Here is a 19,478-nt window from a genome sequence, read left to right on the forward strand (position 1 = left end):
AAATGGGAAGAGACCGCTAATGAATATGAGGTTTCTTTTCAGGGTGATGAAATGTTCTGGAATTAGATAGTGATGACAGTTGCACAACCTTGTGAATAAAAACCTGAACAGTACTGTTTAAAAGACTGAATTTATGGTATGTGAATTATATCTTAGCAAAGCTGCAATTTAAAAAAATGCTTTATTGTTTTAAGACACTGAGATTTTTGGAGATGTTTGTTACCTCAGCATAACATATCCCATCCTGACTGATACATCCAGCCAGACTATCAGTCAAGTGCAAGGGCGGAATAAAGACATGTGCAGACCTACGAACACTCAAAAAATTCAGAAAGCTATGGAAAATCGTGTTCCACTAAGATGAGAGAGTAACTCAAGAAAGAGGAAGGGATCTGGGAAACAGAGTCCAACACAGGATACGAACAGGGGAATTCTAAAACTGGTGGTGAAGAAGGGAAGCCCCAGGATGATAGCTGTGCTACAGGGCTGGGGAGCAACCAGCGTAGACTAGAGAGGAGAGGAGGCCAGGAGAGATCTCCCCAGGACTCAGGGAAAATGAAAAAACTGGTAAAATACCTGATGGATTTGAACCTGGGGGAGATTGTATTAAAAGGAGATCACAGAGCTGTTGAAGGATGTTAGAAGACTCGGTCAGACTTTTAAGAAAAGCAAGCAAATGAAAAAATGAAGCAATTTGTAAATTACAGAAAAACACAAAGTTGTATTAGAAAGGAGGAGGAGGACTTCCCTGGTGGCGCAGTGGTTAAGAATCTGCCTGCCAATGCAGGGGACACAGGTTCGAGCCCTGGTCCGGGAAGATCCCACATGCCGCAGAGCAACTAAGCCCACGCGCCACAACTAGAGCCTGCACTCTAGAGCCTGTGAGCCACAACCACTGAGCCCGTGTGCCACAACTACTGAAACAACTAAGCAATGAGCAACTAAGCCCACGCTCTGCCACAAGAGAAGCCACCGCAATGAGAAGCCTGTGCACTGCAACGAAGAGTAGCCCCAGCTCACCACAACTAGAGAAAGCCTGCGCACAGCAACGAAGACCCAATGCAGCCAAAAATAAATAAGTTAATTAATTAATTAAAAAAAAGAAAGGATGTGGAATTGGAGGGTACTACTTGATCTGCAGTTAAAAAAAACATACATTATTATAAAAATGAAAATACTGAATATAGATTTAGCTACCAAATGAGATACAATTATGAGAACAGGATGCAGGAAAGGCAGGTGTAAGAAAGCTGCCATGGTGTGATAAACAGCAGTAGATAATATCTAAAAGTGATGAGTTGGGGGAAGTTTGGGAGAGAGAAGCTAGGAGGTGGGAAAGGAGTGAGAGATGATATAAAAGAGATGACTTGATAGACAGTGTCTCAAAGTGAAAACTTCAAGGGATGTTATTTAAATATGCTATTTAGAGATATAGAGGTTAATACTACTATCAGGATGATAGGAAAAGAGCAGCCTTTGGTCCATCTCTCCCCACGCTTAATTCTCTTTCCCTGGCACTTATCTTGGGCCTTCGTTCTGCTGTTTTTTTCTTTATACTCTGATCAGTGCTGTGTAAGGATGTGTATCTTTTCTCTGCCCCTCTTCCTTCCTCAGCACACCAGGTTTATCATTTTTTTTCATTCTTTGCCAATTTGGGAGGTGATAAATGATATCTTGGTGTATTTCTTTGCTTATTAAGGAGGTTGAATTTTTTTTAACATCTTTTTTGTTTTTTGGGCTTCTGAGTCCAATTTGGCAAAGTGATAAACAGTATCTCATTGCGTTTCTTTCTTTTTTATTTTTTTCATAAATTTGTTTATTTATTTAATTATTTTTGGCTGCATTGGGTCTTTGTTTCTGTGCGTGGGCTCTTCTCTAGTTGCAGTGAGCGGGGGCTACTCTGTTGTGTGTGGGCTTCTCACTGCGGTGGCTTCTCTTGTTGCGGAGCATGGGCTCTAGGCACGTGGGCTTCAGTTGATATGGCTTACGGGCTCTAGAGTGCAGGCTCAGTAGCTGTGGTGCATGGACTTAGTTGCTCCGCAGCATGTGGGATCTTCCCGGACCAGTACTCAAACCCATGTCCCCTGCATTGACGGGCAGACTTTTAACCACTGTGCCACCAGGGAAGTTCTCATTGTGTTTCTTTGATTATTAAACAGGCTGAAATTTTTTTTTACTCCTTTTTTTTTTTTTTTTTTTTGGTCCATTTGGACAATCATCTAATCTACACTTTACCCCACTTTCCTTTGGAGTATTCATCTTTTTCTTATTGAATTATAAGAGCTTTTGCAAATATTCCCTACTTTGATATACCTTTTAAGGTATATTTTTCTGTACAAGAATCTTGAATTTTATGCAGTCAAATCTATGGTTCTCTTCCTTTTCCTGGGTTTGCCTTTTGTGTCATGCTTAGTTTGGAAAATTATTAACAAAGCAACAAGCATTGTGTTGTTTTTACATTTCAAGAAAAACTGTCAGGAAGTACTTTTTAAACCTGCTGAAAGCAGTCCTAACACCAAGATCACACGTTCAGTTTTTTGGGGTTTTTTGCTCTAAAACATACCCATGCATGTTTTAGAATGGGTAGTAAGCTTACTGCTAAATTGTTTCATCAACTAATATACTTTTTTAAAACATCTATTAATGTTCACGCTAACTATTGGATAAGGTATAATTTATATAATGTTCAACCCTAAAGCAGAAAAAGCTTAGGGACAGCAAGAGCAATGACCCCATTCCATCCTCAGGCTGAGAGGCCTTGAGGGCAATTTAGATGCCACAGCAAGATAATATGTCAGTGAGATTTTTCTTTAACCTTACAAACCCAGCTGGTGTAAGAGCTCACTGATGAGAAAGCTAGTTTCTGTTGGTTAAAGAGAGACTCATATCTAGACTCACGTTTCCTTTAGAAAAAAGGAGGCCTAAATGTTTGCTTCCACATTAGGAAGGACTTCTGAAACACCACTGAACTCATCTTTGATTTCCTTATTTCTTTTCTCAGCTCACCTCCCTTCTCTATTTTCTCACCTAAACTGTGTGACTTTGGCAATGATTCACTCCAGATAACTTGCTTGTATAAAGAGCAGATATTATCCTTCTACCTGATCTTGAAATCAGGAGGACGGTAAGAACAAGAGAGAAAAGAGAACGGAAAGAGGAAACGAAGTTCAGCCAAATTGTTTTGTTTCTACAGCCCTGGTCACCTCAAACCACTGGCTTCGTACCCTGTGATTTCTTCTTCCTCCCATTCTCCTCATTCCTCTCCAGAACCAAGAACCACCACCCAAGAACCACTGACCTTTGTGACATCACCTCTCTTGCTAAGCAACACACTGGGAGCTTCCTCACCCCCTGAGCCCTGGGAGAAGCCTTGGACCAAGGTGCTCCAAGAAGGAAGCTTTGCCAGAGAAGGACGGAGGGAAGTAGGTGGAAGAGATGCTGAGGCTTGTCGTGTGGTCGGCCAAGATTAGCCCACCCCTGAGCCCCCCACCCAGACCCAGCGTGTCCATGTACTTCAGAGGTGAGAGCCAGGAGCCCCGAGAGGCAACATACGTTCAATGAAAAACTAGATTTATCGGTGCCCTACTAGGTAAAAGATGCCCTGTGTCGCAGGAAGGCAAGGTAGACACCGTCTGGCTCTTTCAAATTTATCATCCTTGCTGTTATTATTTCTCTTGGTATGACTCCTCTGCCTCCTATGTTTTCCGGAGAATGGCTACTGGAGAAAAAGAAGATGAATACTTCTTGAGTTTCTTCTATGAACTAGGGCTGTGCCACAAACTGAGGTGAAAAAAAAGCCAAGTACCTGCTTCATAGGATGGCTGTGAGGATTTGAAAAGATAATATACAGACAGATCTTTGTACAACTTCTAGTGATAACTGCTCAATTGTATGAGTTACTTTTATAATCAACAGTCTTATCATAAATATGATTTTTGATCCTCACAACAATTCTATGAGGCAAGTTTTATTGTCTCAATTTTTCATAGATAAGGAAAAAAAGTCCAAGAAAGGTGGGAGGGGTGGTGTACAGGATTTATGAGAGAAAATGAAAAAGGTTAAATGTATCTATATAACAAAGAGCTGGGAACAAAAAGGGGAAAAGGGAAAAAAGACGAACAGTCTGTTGGAGGAGAGAAAGGGGCGTGTGGACACAGGCAAATGAGGTTTTCCAGGAAGTGTGGGGAGTGAGAAAATTGGAGCCAAGAGAAAATAGGACACAGTAGTTTCCAAAAGAAATGAGCGAAGACTGAAATTCCTTAAATTTTTTTCTGGCCTGTGAAACTCTGCTTGCTGAGTATGCTATCACTCAGAGATGGAACACTCAGGACTCCAGGTGCACAGGGTGATGTAGGTTTATGTCCCCAGCTTGCAGGTTGAAAGAGGTGTAGTGGAAGTTCAGCATGTCTTTGCCCTGAAACTAATTTTACAGTGAGCCAGGCAGTCTGATTCCAAGCCATCTTCCCTGTCACCTCCCAGGCATTGTCTTTCTCCTCCTAGAAATCTCTCTTACAAAGATGCCTACAACCCAGAATCCTGGGTTTGCCCCCGGATTTGCCTACACATTTTTATAACTGAATGTTTGTTTGATATCTTTTATTCCTTTTTCACCTGTCGTTTCCAGCCCCGCTTCCCCCATATACCGTCCACTACAGGGTCTCCCTTTCCCACTACTGGACAGACACAGAGAGTCCCCTGCTTCTCCCCCCACCCCCGTCTGTCTCCTCTCTCTTCTCTCTCACACACATTCTTTCCTTGGGAAGAATCTCAAATTTAGCAATTTAGAGGTTCTTTGCAGGGCTATAGACTGTTCTTTGTTAAAGATATTTCTGGGGCTTCCCTGGTGGTGCAGTGGTTGAGAGTCCGCCTGCCGATGCAGGGGACACGGGTTCGTGCCCCGGTCCGGGAAGATCCCACATGCCGTGGAGCGGCTGGGCCCGTGAGCCATGGCCGCTGAGCCTGCGTGTCCGGAGCCTGTGCCCTGCAATGGGAGAGGCCACAATAGTGAGAGGCCCGGGTACCTCAAAAAAAAAGAAAAAATAAAAAAAATAAAAAGATATTTCTGGGGGAAGGCATATTTTAGTGGATAAAGAGCTGTCAACCCATTAGAGATGTTTTGGGATGTATTAGGGTACACTAGCTTTGCTCCGGTCACAAGGGAACCGTTAAATCCCAGTGCCTTAACACAACAAAAGTTTACCTCTCGTCCACACCAAGTGCTGCATTGACTGTGCAGATCAGGCAACAATCCTGAATGACTCCTCCAAACAGTAGTTTAGGGACCAGCTGCTCTTTGCTTGTGGCTGCAAAGTCACCAGGTACCACCCTGCCAGCAGATGGTGAGAGCGCGTGTGGAGAGTGGGGAGGAGGACGGAGACTCTCATGGGAGATTTTAGGGGCCAGTCCAGGCTGTGGTGAGCATGGATCCCATACTCCGTTGGCCAGAACGAGTCACACGGCCGCACCCGGCTGCAAGATGGCTGGGAACTATGTACCCAGGAAGAAAATGAAATGAACCCATAACATTACCTGTCACATGGGGTGATATCACTCTTATAAAAAGTGAGAAATTTTGAAATCTCCAGAGTAGGAAAGAATCAGTGCTGTATCACATCTGCCAATGTAGACTTGATGTTTTCTACATCAAGATAAGTCCTATCTCTCTTTGCTCACTTGAACCTAGACTTTGAAATATTTCCTACCACCAATGCCGGCCCCTTGGTGTCTTTGCAGATGTCAAGAGGACAACTCATGAGGTGGAAGGCAATCACCCCATATGGAACGAGGTAAAACACATCAGGCAAGCCCAGATGAGGCAATGACAAGCCCAACAGTGAGGCTGGGTCCAGACCGTGCCCAGAAGTCTAGGGAGGGGACAGGGAGCCTCATCAGCCTTTCCCAAGGCTGGAACATCGTGCCCTGTGAGTAGCCTCTAAGCTGAGAAGGCTGTGCAGGTCTCAGGGCCATAGCAGCCACATCTGCCCACAGCTCTTGGCCCATCTCACCCACTCTGGGGATGGACCCGTCTTGTCCAACCCGGCTGTCCTGATGTTCCCAGAAACCTGAAATAGAGACAGGGCTCCTTGTGTAGGATCCCCTCCATCTCCCATCCATCCATGTCCCCCCACCCAGTCCCCAAACCCCTTAGCTACTAACAAGCCCACAATACTGCAGTTAAGCTGTGGGAGCCCAGGTAGGATGCCTGGTCCCTTGGTGAAGGTAGCAAATGCCATCCTCTTAGGAAATTAGACTTGCGGGATATTCCACGGTTTGAGAAACACAGTGCCAGCCCGTTCCCTGCATCTTTTCTAATTTCCTAGGAGGACGGAAAAGGGAGGGGGGAGGGAGGATGCTGACCTCTTTGTGCCTCCCACAGACCCTCATCTGGCACCTCTGGAACCGCCCCCTGCAGAAGGACTCTTTCCTGCAAATCACCCTTCGGGACGTGGGCTCAATAAAGAAGGAAAGGTAAGGCAGAGAGAGAGACAGGAGGAGCCTGATTCTCTGACTAAAGCTACGGCAGATGCTGCATCTCCTGTCTCTAATCTGTAACTCACTCAGATGCAAGGACCAGAATCCACTCCAGACAGCTAATGCAAAAAAAAACAAAGGTGTGTGTGTATGAAGGCTAGGTATATAGATGGACAGATCAACTAGAACTAGGAAACTGGGGACCCAGGGGCAGTTCTGTCTCTGCTGAAGGCACAGAATCTCAAATCTCTTTCTCTCTGCCGAACCCTTGCTTCTCATCACAGCCCCATTCTAATGCCTCTCTGAGACTGAGGCTATGGCATCCCAGGTCAAAATTCCCAGGACAGAGAATCTGACTGGCCCAGCTTTGGTCAGGTGCCCACCTCGTGGTCCAATCAGCTGTTACTCGGCACAGGTCCCATTCCGGAGGCGTGTGGGTGCAGAACTTCTGGGAAAAGGCTGGGCAGGGCAGAGCTAATAACTGGGGTGCCCACTGTCCAGGAAGCCCCAAAGCCAATTCCCAGAGAGTTGAGAGCCCTCTGGTGGATGCACCCAGTCAACTGCATCCTTCCTTAAGCCTCGGTGGACAGCACAGCTTCGAGGAGAGAAAGACATCTCTGGATAGTCATGCCTGGGACGGAGAAGGACACCATTTCCTCTGGCTCAGGAGCTCATACCTGCTCTTTGTCTCCCCAGATTCATTGGCCTGGCCACAATACTACTCAAGCCCTTGGTGAATAAGCCAAGTAAGATCCTTTTCGTGAAGGACCTGACCCTGCTCAACCATTCCATGATGCCCACAGATGTGAGTCGGGCCCTAGGAAGGGTGCATGGAGGAGCGGGGGGCAGCTGGTGAAGCTGAGCTCTCCACTCCAGCAGAGTCCCAGTGTGCCCCCAACCCAGAGAGCACTTTCTGCCCCGCGGGGGACCCATCACACTTCCCATCAGCTCCCCAACTTCCCCATGCTGCCTTCCATCCACCTACCCACATCTCCACCCTTCGTCCACCCATTGAGATTGAGTATTCAGTTGATTGTCCACTGGTGTCAGCAACTATGGAAGGCCTGGGATACAAAATTGAATGAAGCCCACATCTGTTGTCACTCTCGGTGACAAGTGCTCCAGCACATGTATATTGAGGTCAGTGAGCTATTTCACTGAGGTCAGGAGAGAATGAACGATTCCACTTGGGAGGAAATGGAAGGCTTTACAGGGGAGGTGATTAAGATGTGTGGAAACACATGAAGACCAACCAGATGAGAACAAGCAAAGGCGATTTATTCAGAGCTTGCTATATAACAAGGGAGTCAGCCACCATCACTTGGTTTTGACAGAGACTCAAACGCAGGCAGAGGAGTGGGAAAGCTTTATGGTAGAAAAAAGGGAAGGCTTCAGGTGTGCCCTGATTGGAGGCTGTTGGTGTCGGGAAGCTGTAAGTGGACCAACTAGAAACTGGGCATCCTATGTGATCGCTTAGGGGTGCATATTTGTCTTTCTCGCATTGGTCCTGAGCTAGAAGAGGGGACAAAATTAAGGGATCTATCCGTTATTAATCAAATCCCGACTGTTTGTTGCTAGATGGTTGGATTTCCTATGAGTCTGACTCACTGCAGGCTGACTTCCTGGGCTGGTTACTATAGATACCGTGTTTGTTTCCTGAGCTGATTGCTACAGATTGCCTGTCAGAGTTCCATTTTTATGGATGGTTTGTTTTTTTTTTTTTCCTTCGGTACGCGGGCCTCTCACTGTTGTGGCCTCTCCCATTGCGGAGCACAGGCTCCGGACGCGCAGGCTCAGCGGCCACGGCTCACAGGCCCAGCCGCTCCGTGGCATGTGGGATCTTCCCGGACTGGGGCACAAACCCGTGTCCCCTGCATCGGCAGGCAGACTCTCAACCACTGCGCCACCAGGGAAGCCCTTTATGGATGGTTTTTAAGGAGGGGCATGAGTTTGCCCAATGGACAGGAAAGGAAGACAATCCAAGGCCAGGGGTATGAGGTACATGTGTGAAGGCTGGAGGGAAAAGAGGCAGCACTGCAGGTTCAGGAGGGTGGGCTGCCTGCACTGCTGGCACCGGGGGAGGGGGCAGAAGGGGTGTGAAGGTCAGGGAGACCTGAGACTGGGTAGGCGGCCAGGGGCCAGAGGTAAAGGGCCTGTGGTCTATGCTGATGAGTTGTGACTTTACTCTGATAGTTTAGAGCACGTAGGGAGTGTTTAGGGGTCGATTCTGACGATGGTCTGGAGGATGGACGGGCAGTGAGAGTGCTTGCAGGCAGGAGGTCAGTTAGGTGTTTGCTGGAGTTCGCACATGAGGTCATAAGACGCTGGGCTCGGAGGTTAGCATCAGTGGTTCTAGACTGGTCTCAAGTCCACTCTCTCTCTCCTCCCCACCCTGCTGCATCCTTTTCTGTCACCACCACTAATGTGTGCCTCCTCTATTCTTCAAACCCCACCCATGGTAACCCATTGCTCTCTCCCCACCAGTTTATAACCTCCCTCCATCCCAGACCACACAGGCCCCCATGGTGTTGTCCTGTGCCATGGCCAGCATCACTCCACCCGGGAAGACTGGGTGTGGCCCCTGCCAGGCTGGACCAGGTTACAGTGCTATGATTTGGCCAAGGATTGCAGGATCTGACAGTTCCCCTGCCTTTGCCTTGCAATGCACTCTCACCCTACAGGTGGCCCTTATGATCTACAAGGATATCGAGAAGACAGGTATGTACTTCCATGGGGCTAAGCCCTGCATTTCACCAAGCATAGCTGGGTGGGCTCTTGGGGATCTTGGAGCCCCAACCATTGAGCCCTACAGAAGGATAGTGACCAGGTTAGGGTCTATAGGCCAGATCTCCGGACACCTGCCTGAGGTCACCTGTCCTCCCAATGTGTCCACTTGTCGTCTGTAGACAGAAGACCCAGCCTCTAATGGGCTGCAGAGAGAGGCAAGGATGGCCATTTCCAAGGGCCCCCATATGTAGAGTGTGAGGCCCAGGGTTGACCATGGTGGGTGGAGACCATGGGAATGTCTGGGGAGGGTATGTGCCCTTGTCAGGGCCTCTTGGCCATGATTTTAGTCAGGAGCTGGTCACTGGGGATAGAACAATGAAATGGGGGAAATGTCTTCAGGTTTCCTGAGCCCCAGCCTCTGAGAGCCCACCATGGACTATGTTTCCCCAGGCGATGAAGACCACCTGGCCATCATGGCACAAGAGGTGGCCAGGCAGAAACGGATGTTTCCCAGCTCCGCCGTACACAAGGCTCTGTCCCCAAAGCCTCAGCACTTCCAGGCGAGGCCGTCCAGGGTGAAAGCCCACGTGGTTTGGCCGACACCCTCACCGTGTTCCCAGGCCATCCCTGCCTCTCCACAAGGTCATGGAGGAAGGTCAGGGCTTCCGACTGGGCTCCAGGTCCTCAGCTCTTCACCACACCCTCTGCTCCTCCAGGGGCCATTCTGGGAAACTTCTGCGTGTGGCTGAGGCTGGAGCCAGCTCCAGGGAGGCGACAGGAAGCACTGTGGGCAGCGCACACCAGGCCCTGGCCATGCTGGGGAGGCAGGGCTGAGGCCTGGACCCCGCCCTTCAGGAGGTGGCAATACAAGGCTAGCCTTGGGCAAGGAGACATGAGCTGCACAGCAGAGGCTCAGGAGAGTTCGAGGGGATCCCTGGGAAGCTTCACGGGTTCCACTGTGGATTCTGGAGCCCCCATAGCATGGCTTACCAACTTCCTTCTGATCTCTAGCCTGTAATCTAACATTTCTGCCATGGTCAGAGCTGCTCCCCAGCCGGCCACGTGCTCAGGAGACTGGGGGTCATCCTTGGCTGCCCCTCCTCCTCACCCCCCGACCCCCGCATCCAGTCAGTGGCCAAGTCCTAGCTCTTCATATCACCTGACCGCACCCATTTCTCCATTGCCTCTTCCATCCCCTGGTCCCAGACAACAGCATCCCTTCTCTGGACCACCTTGAATAGGCTCCTCCCAAACTCCCAGCCCCCAGCTCTCTCCTGTCCATTTTTCAGTCCAAGTGGTCTTTCCAAGATGTCATTCTTGGGACTTCCCTGGCAGTCCAGTGGTTAAGACTCCATGCTCCCAAAGCAGGGGACATGGATTCGATCCCTGGTTGGTGAACTAAGATCCCGCATGATGCGGCCAAAAAAAAATAAAGTCCTGGGCTTCCCTGGTGGTGCAGTGGTTGAGAGTCCACCTGCCGATGCAGGGGACATGGGTTCATGCCCCGGTCCGGGAAGATCCCACATGCCGTGGAGTGGCTGGGCCCGTGAGCCATGGCCAAAAATCAATAAAATAAAATAAAGTCCTTCTTATCATGCCATGAGTGTGCCTAAAAATGTTCTTAGAAATGAGGACTCCCAATGTTCTCAGGACATAACCCAAACTCCTTACAATGGCTTCCCAGGCCCTTGATAACCCAAGCCTTGCCCCCAAGCCACTCTGTCCCCTGCCCTGCCCCACCCCACCCTGCTGTAACATCCTGCACAACTTACAGTCCCCACTCTCAAGACTTTCTCCCCAGCCACCAGGCCTTTGCACGTGCTGTCGCCTCCTTTGGAGAACATTCCCTCTCCCCATTGGCCCTGTCCCTCTTCACGAGGCTAGCTGGCCACAGGATAGAAGGTCAGCATGCCCAAATCCCTACCCTTCCTATGTACTAGTGCGTAGGGCAAAGTTCTGACATGAGGGCTGTTTGCCTGGTTTGACCACTCTTGTCTCTGATGGTCAGGTGGCTGCATGTGTATTAATCCTTGAAGGGCCCCTGGACTTTATGGAGACACAGGAGGCCTCATGGAGAATGGCCGGATCCACGGGCTGGGCTGGGAGAGCTGCATGCTGTTACTACCTCTAGTCACGACAGGCTCCCACGACTGTGCCCTGCCAGCCACTGCCATCTCCAGTTCCTTCCCCTGGGGCCTTAGCCAGCCTGGATCTTACGGGCTCTTCTCCCTCCCACCTTCTAATTCTAGGCTCAGACTTCATCATCCCTTTACTGAGTCTCAGGAAAGTATATAAAAGCAGAAGAAGAAGAAATCACAAATCAGAGATGAAATCACAGATCATAAATTCAACTGCATAGAGCTTTAAAATGTTCGATTCCCTAAAAAGATCGCAGACAAACATAAAAAGACAGCAAACTGAGAAATGTTAGACTTTATTCTGTAATAAGTCCCTACCGCTCAAGAAACACCCAAGATGAAAAGGGCAAAGTGGAGGTGACAGTTCCCAGAAAAGGAAAGAGAAGGAACCGTGGCCTTCCCAGAGCCCATGGGGTCGCTTTCTATCCGCAGTAGATGTTTCTTATCAGAACATATTATTCTTCTAGAGAAGAGTCCCCACTGGGGAAGGGGAGCCCAGCGTCAAGTTCCCCTGTTTCCTCCTCTGCAGGTCCGAGTGAATGTGTTTGAAGCCCGGCAGCTCATGGGCAATGACATCAAGCCGGTGGTGAAGGTGGTCATCGGAGGCTACCAGCACCACACGCGGATCAAGATGGGAAATAACCCTTTCTTCAATGAGGTGGGCAGCACACGCCCTTCAGAGCCGAATGGGGCACTTGGGCCAAGAGGGCCAGCCAAGGGCTGGGCATTTCCTGCCGGCAGCCAGAAAGCTTGCTCCCTGACACGGGTGCTTTCATTTGTTTGTTCCACAAACTCTTACTGGGCGCGGAGGGCCAAACACTGGGCTTGGCACAGGGAATAGAGAGCGAGTAATTCCGAGCCCTGCATGGGGGGAGCCAGTGGTCTGTGGGGGGCCGCCCGCATATGTGAACACGTAAAGGGTGACAACGGGGCAAGACTGCGGTGCACAGCAATTGCAGCCGCGAAATGCAGGCCCTCTGTAGCCCTGGCCAGTGCGGAAGCCTCACCTCCTAGCATCGTGTCTGACACAGTAGGAACTCCATAAACATGCGCCAAATGAGTTGATGACTAGACCACCAAAGAAAAGATAAAAGCACGGTGGGAGCAGGGAGCAAGGGTTGAAGAGGACTCCGAAAAGGCAGGATGGGGAAAGATAATTCAGGAAAAAGGAATAGTGTTCTCAGAGGCCTGGAAAGGAGAAGCAGCAGAACTGTAGACACTGGTGTAGTTGGAAGGGAGTGGCCGGAGGTGAGCCTTCAAAACGCCCTGGGGCCCCATCATGGATGGGACTTGGGAGCCATGGAGGGAGTCAAGCAGGAGGGTGACAGGGCCCGGTCTGCATCTGGGGGAGGAGGTCCTGGCTGCAGCAGGGAGTGGGGTGCAGTGGACAGACAGGGCGATCTTTTTTTTTTTTGGCACGTTGCTCAGCTTGTGGGATCTTAGTTCCCTGACCAGGGATTGAACCCAGGCCCTCGGCAGTGAAAGCACAGACTCCTAACCACCGGACCGCCAAGGAATTCCCAGGGCGATCTAGAAAGAAGCGGAGGCTTGAATCTCCATCCCAGGGCAGTTAGCTGGGCCTTGATCTGCTCCTGACAAGTCCTCCAGGGATCCCTTACCCTGCCCTTTTCTGGATAGAAAACCCCTCCAGGACCTGGCAGGCCTCTGCTTCCGTGGGAGGAGCGTGCGGGTGGTAGTGAGCTGAAAGCCATTGAAATGGGCAAACAGCGGGGCAGAAACCTGCTAGTCTGAGGCTTCAGGCTTGCTGAGTCCCTGGGGGAAGTGGTGGAAGGAATGTCTCCTACCCACACCCTGACTCTCTCTGCTTCAGATCTTCTTTCAGAATTTTTATGAGGTTCCTGCAAAATTCTTCGATGAGACCATCTTAATCCAGGTGAGGAGGTGGACAGGGTGGGTCCACTTTCTTGTCCCACCTCAATTCTGGAAAATGCGTCAGCCCCACATCCTTACCTGTAGAGCTAGAGTCACATTAGATGGTCTTCCTGACCCCAAGGCAGCATCTCTTCCACCTTCTTATCCCAGCAACCAGACACCCTATTCATTCATTCATCCATCCATCCATCCATTCATTCATTCATTCAACAAATGTTATGGAAGGCCAATTGACAGGCCCTGAGCTCAGCTCCGAGGTGAACAAAGCAGCCCTTTCCCATGTGCCAGGATTCTCATGCCACCCTTCAAATGTCCCCTCAACATGGGACATCCCTTTCTCCAATCAGAGGGAGCCTGGTAACAATGGTGAGCATGTATTTATCAATTGCTTCCTATGTGCCCAGCACAGGGCTAAAGAGAACAAGGCTTCTCCCTTGAAGAGTTTACATGTTCTTGAGAAATAGCCAGGACAGCATGCAGTGGAGAAAGTTGAGTGCAACAATTTGCTTTGTGGAGATCAAGTGAATTGTCCTCTCTGATCAGTTTCCTCATCTGTAAAATGGAGCTGCAATATATGAACTTCACAGGGCTCCTCTGCAAATTAAATGAGAAAAACTACATGGAAGTGTCAGCCATTAGGAAGCATTGAGTAAATCCTGGAGAATCCAGATGTGTCCTTATGATTCCTCCCATGGGGCTGGGGGAAATTGGGCTTGTGAATAACTGAGATCTTTCTGGAAACTCCCCTGCAGGTGATGAATTCCTCAGTGATGAGATTCAATGCAGAGATCGGGCGATTCCAAGTGAGCACTGGATGGAGGAGGCGCGGTTTGGTGAAACAGTTACAGAGACCCACGCTGGGCTCTATGTCTAAGTCTAGGGGAAAGGATTTTGATGCTACGAGATCCAGATTTGGATCCACCTACCAACTGGGTGATTTAGACAAGTTATTCGGAGCCTCTACTTCCTCATCTGTAAAATGGGGATAATAATATACTCAACCCACAGGGTCATTGTGAGGATTAAAGTGTGTAACATTTATGAAAGCGCTGGGTGCCACATTGAATCCCCCCACACTTATAACACTGTGGAAGCAGAGACTCAAAAGTTCAGCCAAATTGCTGGAGAAACCTAGAGAAAGATTGCTGCCTGTGAAGACAGAGTAAAAAGGTTTGCTTTGGGAAAGACCCAGGTTGAGATGTGAGGAAAGTTCACATGGTCATGAAGGGCTGAACTAAGATTCTCCAAATCCAGGAAGATCAGGAAAAGGTAGGGTTGCCAGATTCAATACAGGATGCCCCGGAAATTTTGAATCTTAAACAACAGGTACTTTTTATATATAAGTGTGTCCCCAGTATTTCATGGCTCCTCATGAAATATTGCTTGGGACCTACGTATACTAAAAAAGTTGTCGTTGTCCGAACGCGGGTTGGAAAAGAATTTCCAGACATAAGGCAGAATGTAAAGAAGATAGAATTTATTAGAGGGAAGGGTCACTGCCAGAACAGAGGGCCGACTTCCTAGTAATCTGGGAGAGTCAAGCCCAAATGTGTGCTAGTGATCAGTTTTTATAGCCAGAAAACAAAGGAATGGTCTGAGGTGAAATTTTCCTTTACCGATTGGTCGAGGCACGTATACCTTCCTTCTATAGGATGGGAGTGGGACAGGGCAGATGCCTTTCCTTATTTGGGACAGGTCTCATGGCCCAGGTGGGCTCAGGAATTTCCTAACCATTGTAACATGGTAGGGAGGGTGATTAAGAGTCTGGTAGGGGGTGTAACGCTGAAACTTTTTCAGGCAGGGTCGTCCTTTGTCCTTGAAGCACCACATTGTTTATCTGTAATTCTAATTTAAGCTGCCATCTGTATTTTCATTTGCTAAAGTTGGCAACTCATGGAAAAGGGCCCAGCCCTTGGGAAAGGCAAATTTAGGGCAAATCAAAGTAAGGTTTCTTTCTCACTACAGTACTTGTAATAAGCACACGAAGGGTCATGACCAGCCCCTCCCCCACCTAACCCTCAAGGAAGCAGCACAGGTTAAGAAATTAAGAGATTCTAGAGAGGCTAGGTAGCAGGAGGTCAAAATGTGCTTTTTTTTTACATCTTTATTGGAGTACAATTTCTTTACAATGGTGTGTTAGTTTCTGCTTTATAACAAAGTGAATCAGTTATACATATACATATGTTCCCATATCTCTTCCCTCTTGTGTCTCCCTCCCTCCCACCCTCCCTATCCCACCCCTCTAGGTGGTCACAAAGCACCGAGCTGATCTCCCTGTGCTCTGCGGCTGCTTCCCACTATCTATCTACCTTACGTTTGGTAGTGTATATATGTCCATGCCACTCTCTCACTTTGTCACAGCTTACCCTTCCCCCTCCCCATATCCTCAAGTCCATTCTCAAGTAGGTCTGTGTCTTTATTCCCGTCTTACCCCTAGGTTCTTCATGACATTTTTTTGTCTTAGATTCCATATATATGTGTTAGCATACGGTATTTGTCTTTCTCTTTCTGACTTACTTCACTCTGTATGACAGACTCTAGGTCCATCCACCTCACTACAAATAACTCGGTTTTGTTTCTTTTTATGGCTGAGTAATATTCCATTGTATATATGTGCCACATCTTCTTTATCCATTCATTTTGACAAAGGCCACTGTGCGACTTCCAGACGATGACCGATTGTTGAATACGTTTTAGAGGTCAGCGAAACACCTGAGCTTTTAAAAATATATATATTCCTTTTTTGGAAAATTTCAAACATACACAAAAGTAGAGAGAATGGTATCATGAATTCCCCCATCCGCATCACTCACCTTCATCAATTCATTGTCAATCACGTCATCATGTTTTATCTACACCTGGCCCCTCCCTCTCCCCTACAGAGTTTGAATCAAATCTCAGACATCATTTTATTTTTAAATATTTCATTACCTGTTTCTAAAACATACAGATTTTATTAAGCACAACCAAAGACAATGACTACATCTAAACACCTTTATAATTCCTGGATAGCACTAAATATCTAGTCAGTGCTCACATTTCCCTAATTGTCTTGTGAATTCCATTTACAGTTTGTTCAAATCGGGATCCAAACCAGGTGCACACATTGCAGTTGGTTACAATGTTATTTTTAGGTGTATTTTATTCAGTTGGTCCTGCTTCCTAGTTTACCTTGCCATTTATTTGTTGAAGCAACTGGGTAGTTTGTCCTGCAGTTTTCCCTCGGTCTGGATTTCCTGGTGGTACCTCCAGGGGATCACTTCTCACGTCTCTCTGCCCAGGTATTTCCTATCTAGAGGCTAGATTCGACTTGGGTCAATTATTTGGCAAGATGATGTCACCAGGAGACACAGAACGACTGTTGGTCTCTTTTTATGTTGCTAACAGCTATTGATGATCGCTGCCTAGATCTATGGCTTCGTTAGAGGTGACTGAGTTTCATTTTGGTTTGTCTTCTTCTAGCTTTATTGAGGTACCATGGACATACAATGAATTATACTATTTTATTTTATCAGGATCTTAGTCCCCTGACCAGGGATTGAACCCGGGCCAAGGCAGTGAAAATGCTGAGTCCTAACCACTGGACTGCCCGGGACTTCCCTATACATATTTTAAATGTATAATTTCATGTTTAAAATATGTATACAACCATGAAACCATGATCACAATCAAGGTAATGAACGTATCTATCATATCTATCACCCTCCACAATTTCCTTGTGCCTCTTTGTAATTCTTCCCTCTTCCCCCAATCCTTCCTGCTCCCATCCCCAGAGAACCACTGGTCTTCTTTCTGTAACTCCACATTGCTTTGCATTTTCTAGAATTGTATATAAATGGAATCATACAGCATGTACTTTATTGTTGTTTGGCTTCTTTCAATCAGCATAATTATTTTGAGATTCATCCATGTTGTTGCATGGATCAAGAGTTCATTCCTTCTTATTGCTGAATAGTATTCCATTTATGGATATACCACAGGTTGTTGATCCATTCATCTGCTGATGGACGTTTAGATTGTTTCCAGCTTGGCGCTATTAAAACAAAGCTGCTGTAACACTGATGTATAAGTCTTAGTATGGACCTATGCTCTGATGTCTCTTGAGTAAATATGTAGAAGTGAAATGACTACCTCATATGGTAGGTGTGTGTTTAACTTTTAAAGAAAATTCCTAGTAGTTTTTTCCCAAAAATTCCAGAGAGGTTCTACCATTTTGTATTCCCACCAGCAGTATATATTAGCATTCCAGTTGCTCCACATTCTTATCCAAACTTGATACTGTCCATCTTTTAAATTTTGGCTCTTCTAAGTATGTGTGGTGGTATCTTGTTGTGATTATAATTTACACTTCCCTGATGATGTTGAGTATCTTTTCAAGTATTTGCTATCTAACTTCTTTGATGAAGTCTCTGTTCAAATCTTTTGCTTGTTTTCATTGGGTTGTTTGTTTTCTTACTATGGAGTTTTGAGATTTTCTTATATATTCTGGATACAAGTCCTTTATCAGATAAATGATTTGGAAATATGTTCTCCCAGTATATGACATCTCCTTTCATTTTCTTTTCTTTCTTAAGGGTTCTTTTTTTTAAAAAAAAAAATAATAAATTTATTTATTTATTTTTGGCTGTGTTGGGTCTTTGTTGCTGCACGCGGGCTTTGCGGCGAGCAGGGGCTACTTTTCACTGTGGTTCGCGGGCTTCTCATTGTGGTGGCTTCTCTTTTTGCAGAGCACCGGCTCTAGGCACATGGGTTTCAGTAGCTGTGGCATGCAGACTCAGTAGTTGTGGCACACGAGCTCTAGAGTGCAGGCTCAGTAGTTGTGGTGCACAGGCTTAGTTGCTCCACGGCATGTGGGATCTTCCCGGACCAGGGCTCGAACCCGTGTCCTCTGCATTGGCAGGAGGATTCTTAACCACTGCGCCACCAGGGAAGCCCTCTTTTCATTTTCTTAACAGTGTCTTTCAAAGAGCAGAAGTTTTACATTTCGATGAAGTCCAATTTATCAAAATTTTCTTTTATGGATTGTGTTTTTATTGTTGGATCTAAGATATCTTTGCCTACCTAACCCAAGGGGCTGACTGAGCTTTAAAGCAGGCCTACATGCAAAACTTGGGGCTTGCTCTATGGACCCTTCCAAGGGTGGCCTGAATGTTCTGCGGTACCTTGCCCCACACGGCCTTCAATCCTGTACTGCATCCCTCAGGCCTCAGGGAGTCCAAAACTGTCCCCCAGGGGAAAGGGAAAACCCATAGTCTCTTTGCCAAATTCTCCCTTGACCATCCTCTTCCCCAGGACGGGAGACACCTTTCCCCACCCCCCAGGGGTAGGGAAGAACAATGCTGTGTTGGCCAGCAGTGCTGGTGGTGGTCAAGAATCCTTTCAATCCAGGCCACCTCACTTACTAGTTGTAAAACTTTGGGCTCTTCTCTCAAACTCAGTATCCTCCTCTGTAGAGTGGAGGTGATAATGGCCTCCACTATGATAATGGCCCAACTTCCTTGTCGTTGTAAAGATGAAAGGAATTAGGGTGGAACGAGTACTCTATTGTCATCAAGTTGGTTGGCTGGAGGCCCTAACTCATCCTTACTCTATTCTTGTCTTTTCAGACAGATATTGGGTTCATCTACAACTCTCCAGGTAGGTAGCAGTTGTTGGAAATATGTGTGTCTTCTGAGAAAAACCAGGTCAGGTGTTGAAATCATCTCAAAATCCCTGTATGTTCAACACATGGGGGGAGAGTATTAGAAGGTATGAATTATTTCCTGTACTTAACATTTTACTGTACTTCATGGTATTTTATCTTGTTTTATAATAACGTTTTTCTCTACAAAAATCAAAGCATCTCTTTGGGTCAAATGCTAATTTTTTATTGCAGCCTTGGGTTGAATTTCTCGTTTTCTATGCCAGTGTTTGAATTTTGTTGTTGTTGTTGTTTATTTAATTTCTTTTAATTGAAGTATGGTTGATTTACAATGTGTGGCCAGTGTTTGAATTTTGAGTAGACCTGGCCATAAAATACATACCAGGTTGAGGTTGGGACTTAGGGTTGGGGAAAATATTTGCCTCTCTCAGACCAGGCCAGTGACAACTATAAGTTCCCTGGATGGGAAAGGGGAGGTCCCAATTTCCTAAAGGCAATAGCTGGCAGCTTTTGCTTAAAGGTAGGAGTGACTCCCATTTCCCCCTGCCCCTGGCTGGGAACCAGAACATATGAGACACGTTTCCACACCCATCTCCTACAGAAGCAAA

At 47.2% G+C, this 19,478-nt stretch overlaps 1 protein-coding gene across 1 annotated transcript in view; it reads left to right on the top strand.

The window, feature by feature from the left end:
- Positions 1-3,435: 3,435 nt before the first annotated feature.
- FER1L5 (fer-1 like family member 5) overlaps positions 3,436-19,478 on the top strand; it is a gene marked incomplete at both ends in the record, with an annotated part of 49,213 nt that continues 33,170 nt past the window's right edge. Inside the window, 10 exon segments of the mRNA XM_079720612.1 lie at positions 3,436-3,520; positions 5,734-5,786; positions 6,377-6,468; positions 7,168-7,276; positions 9,135-9,189; positions 9,649-9,758; positions 11,866-11,994; positions 13,168-13,230; positions 13,982-14,032; positions 18,836-18,866. Coding sequence (XP_079576738.1) covers positions 3,436-3,520; positions 5,734-5,786; positions 6,377-6,468; positions 7,168-7,276; positions 9,135-9,189; positions 9,649-9,758; positions 11,866-11,994; positions 13,168-13,230; positions 13,982-14,032; positions 18,836-18,866 — 778 coding nt within the window.

The sequence above is a fragment of the Hyperoodon ampullatus genome (genome assembly GCF_949752795.1).
Source record: "Hyperoodon ampullatus genome assembly, chromosome: 15".
In the NCBI taxonomy this organism is placed as follows: Eukaryota; Metazoa; Chordata; class Mammalia; order Artiodactyla; family Ziphiidae; genus Hyperoodon; species Hyperoodon ampullatus.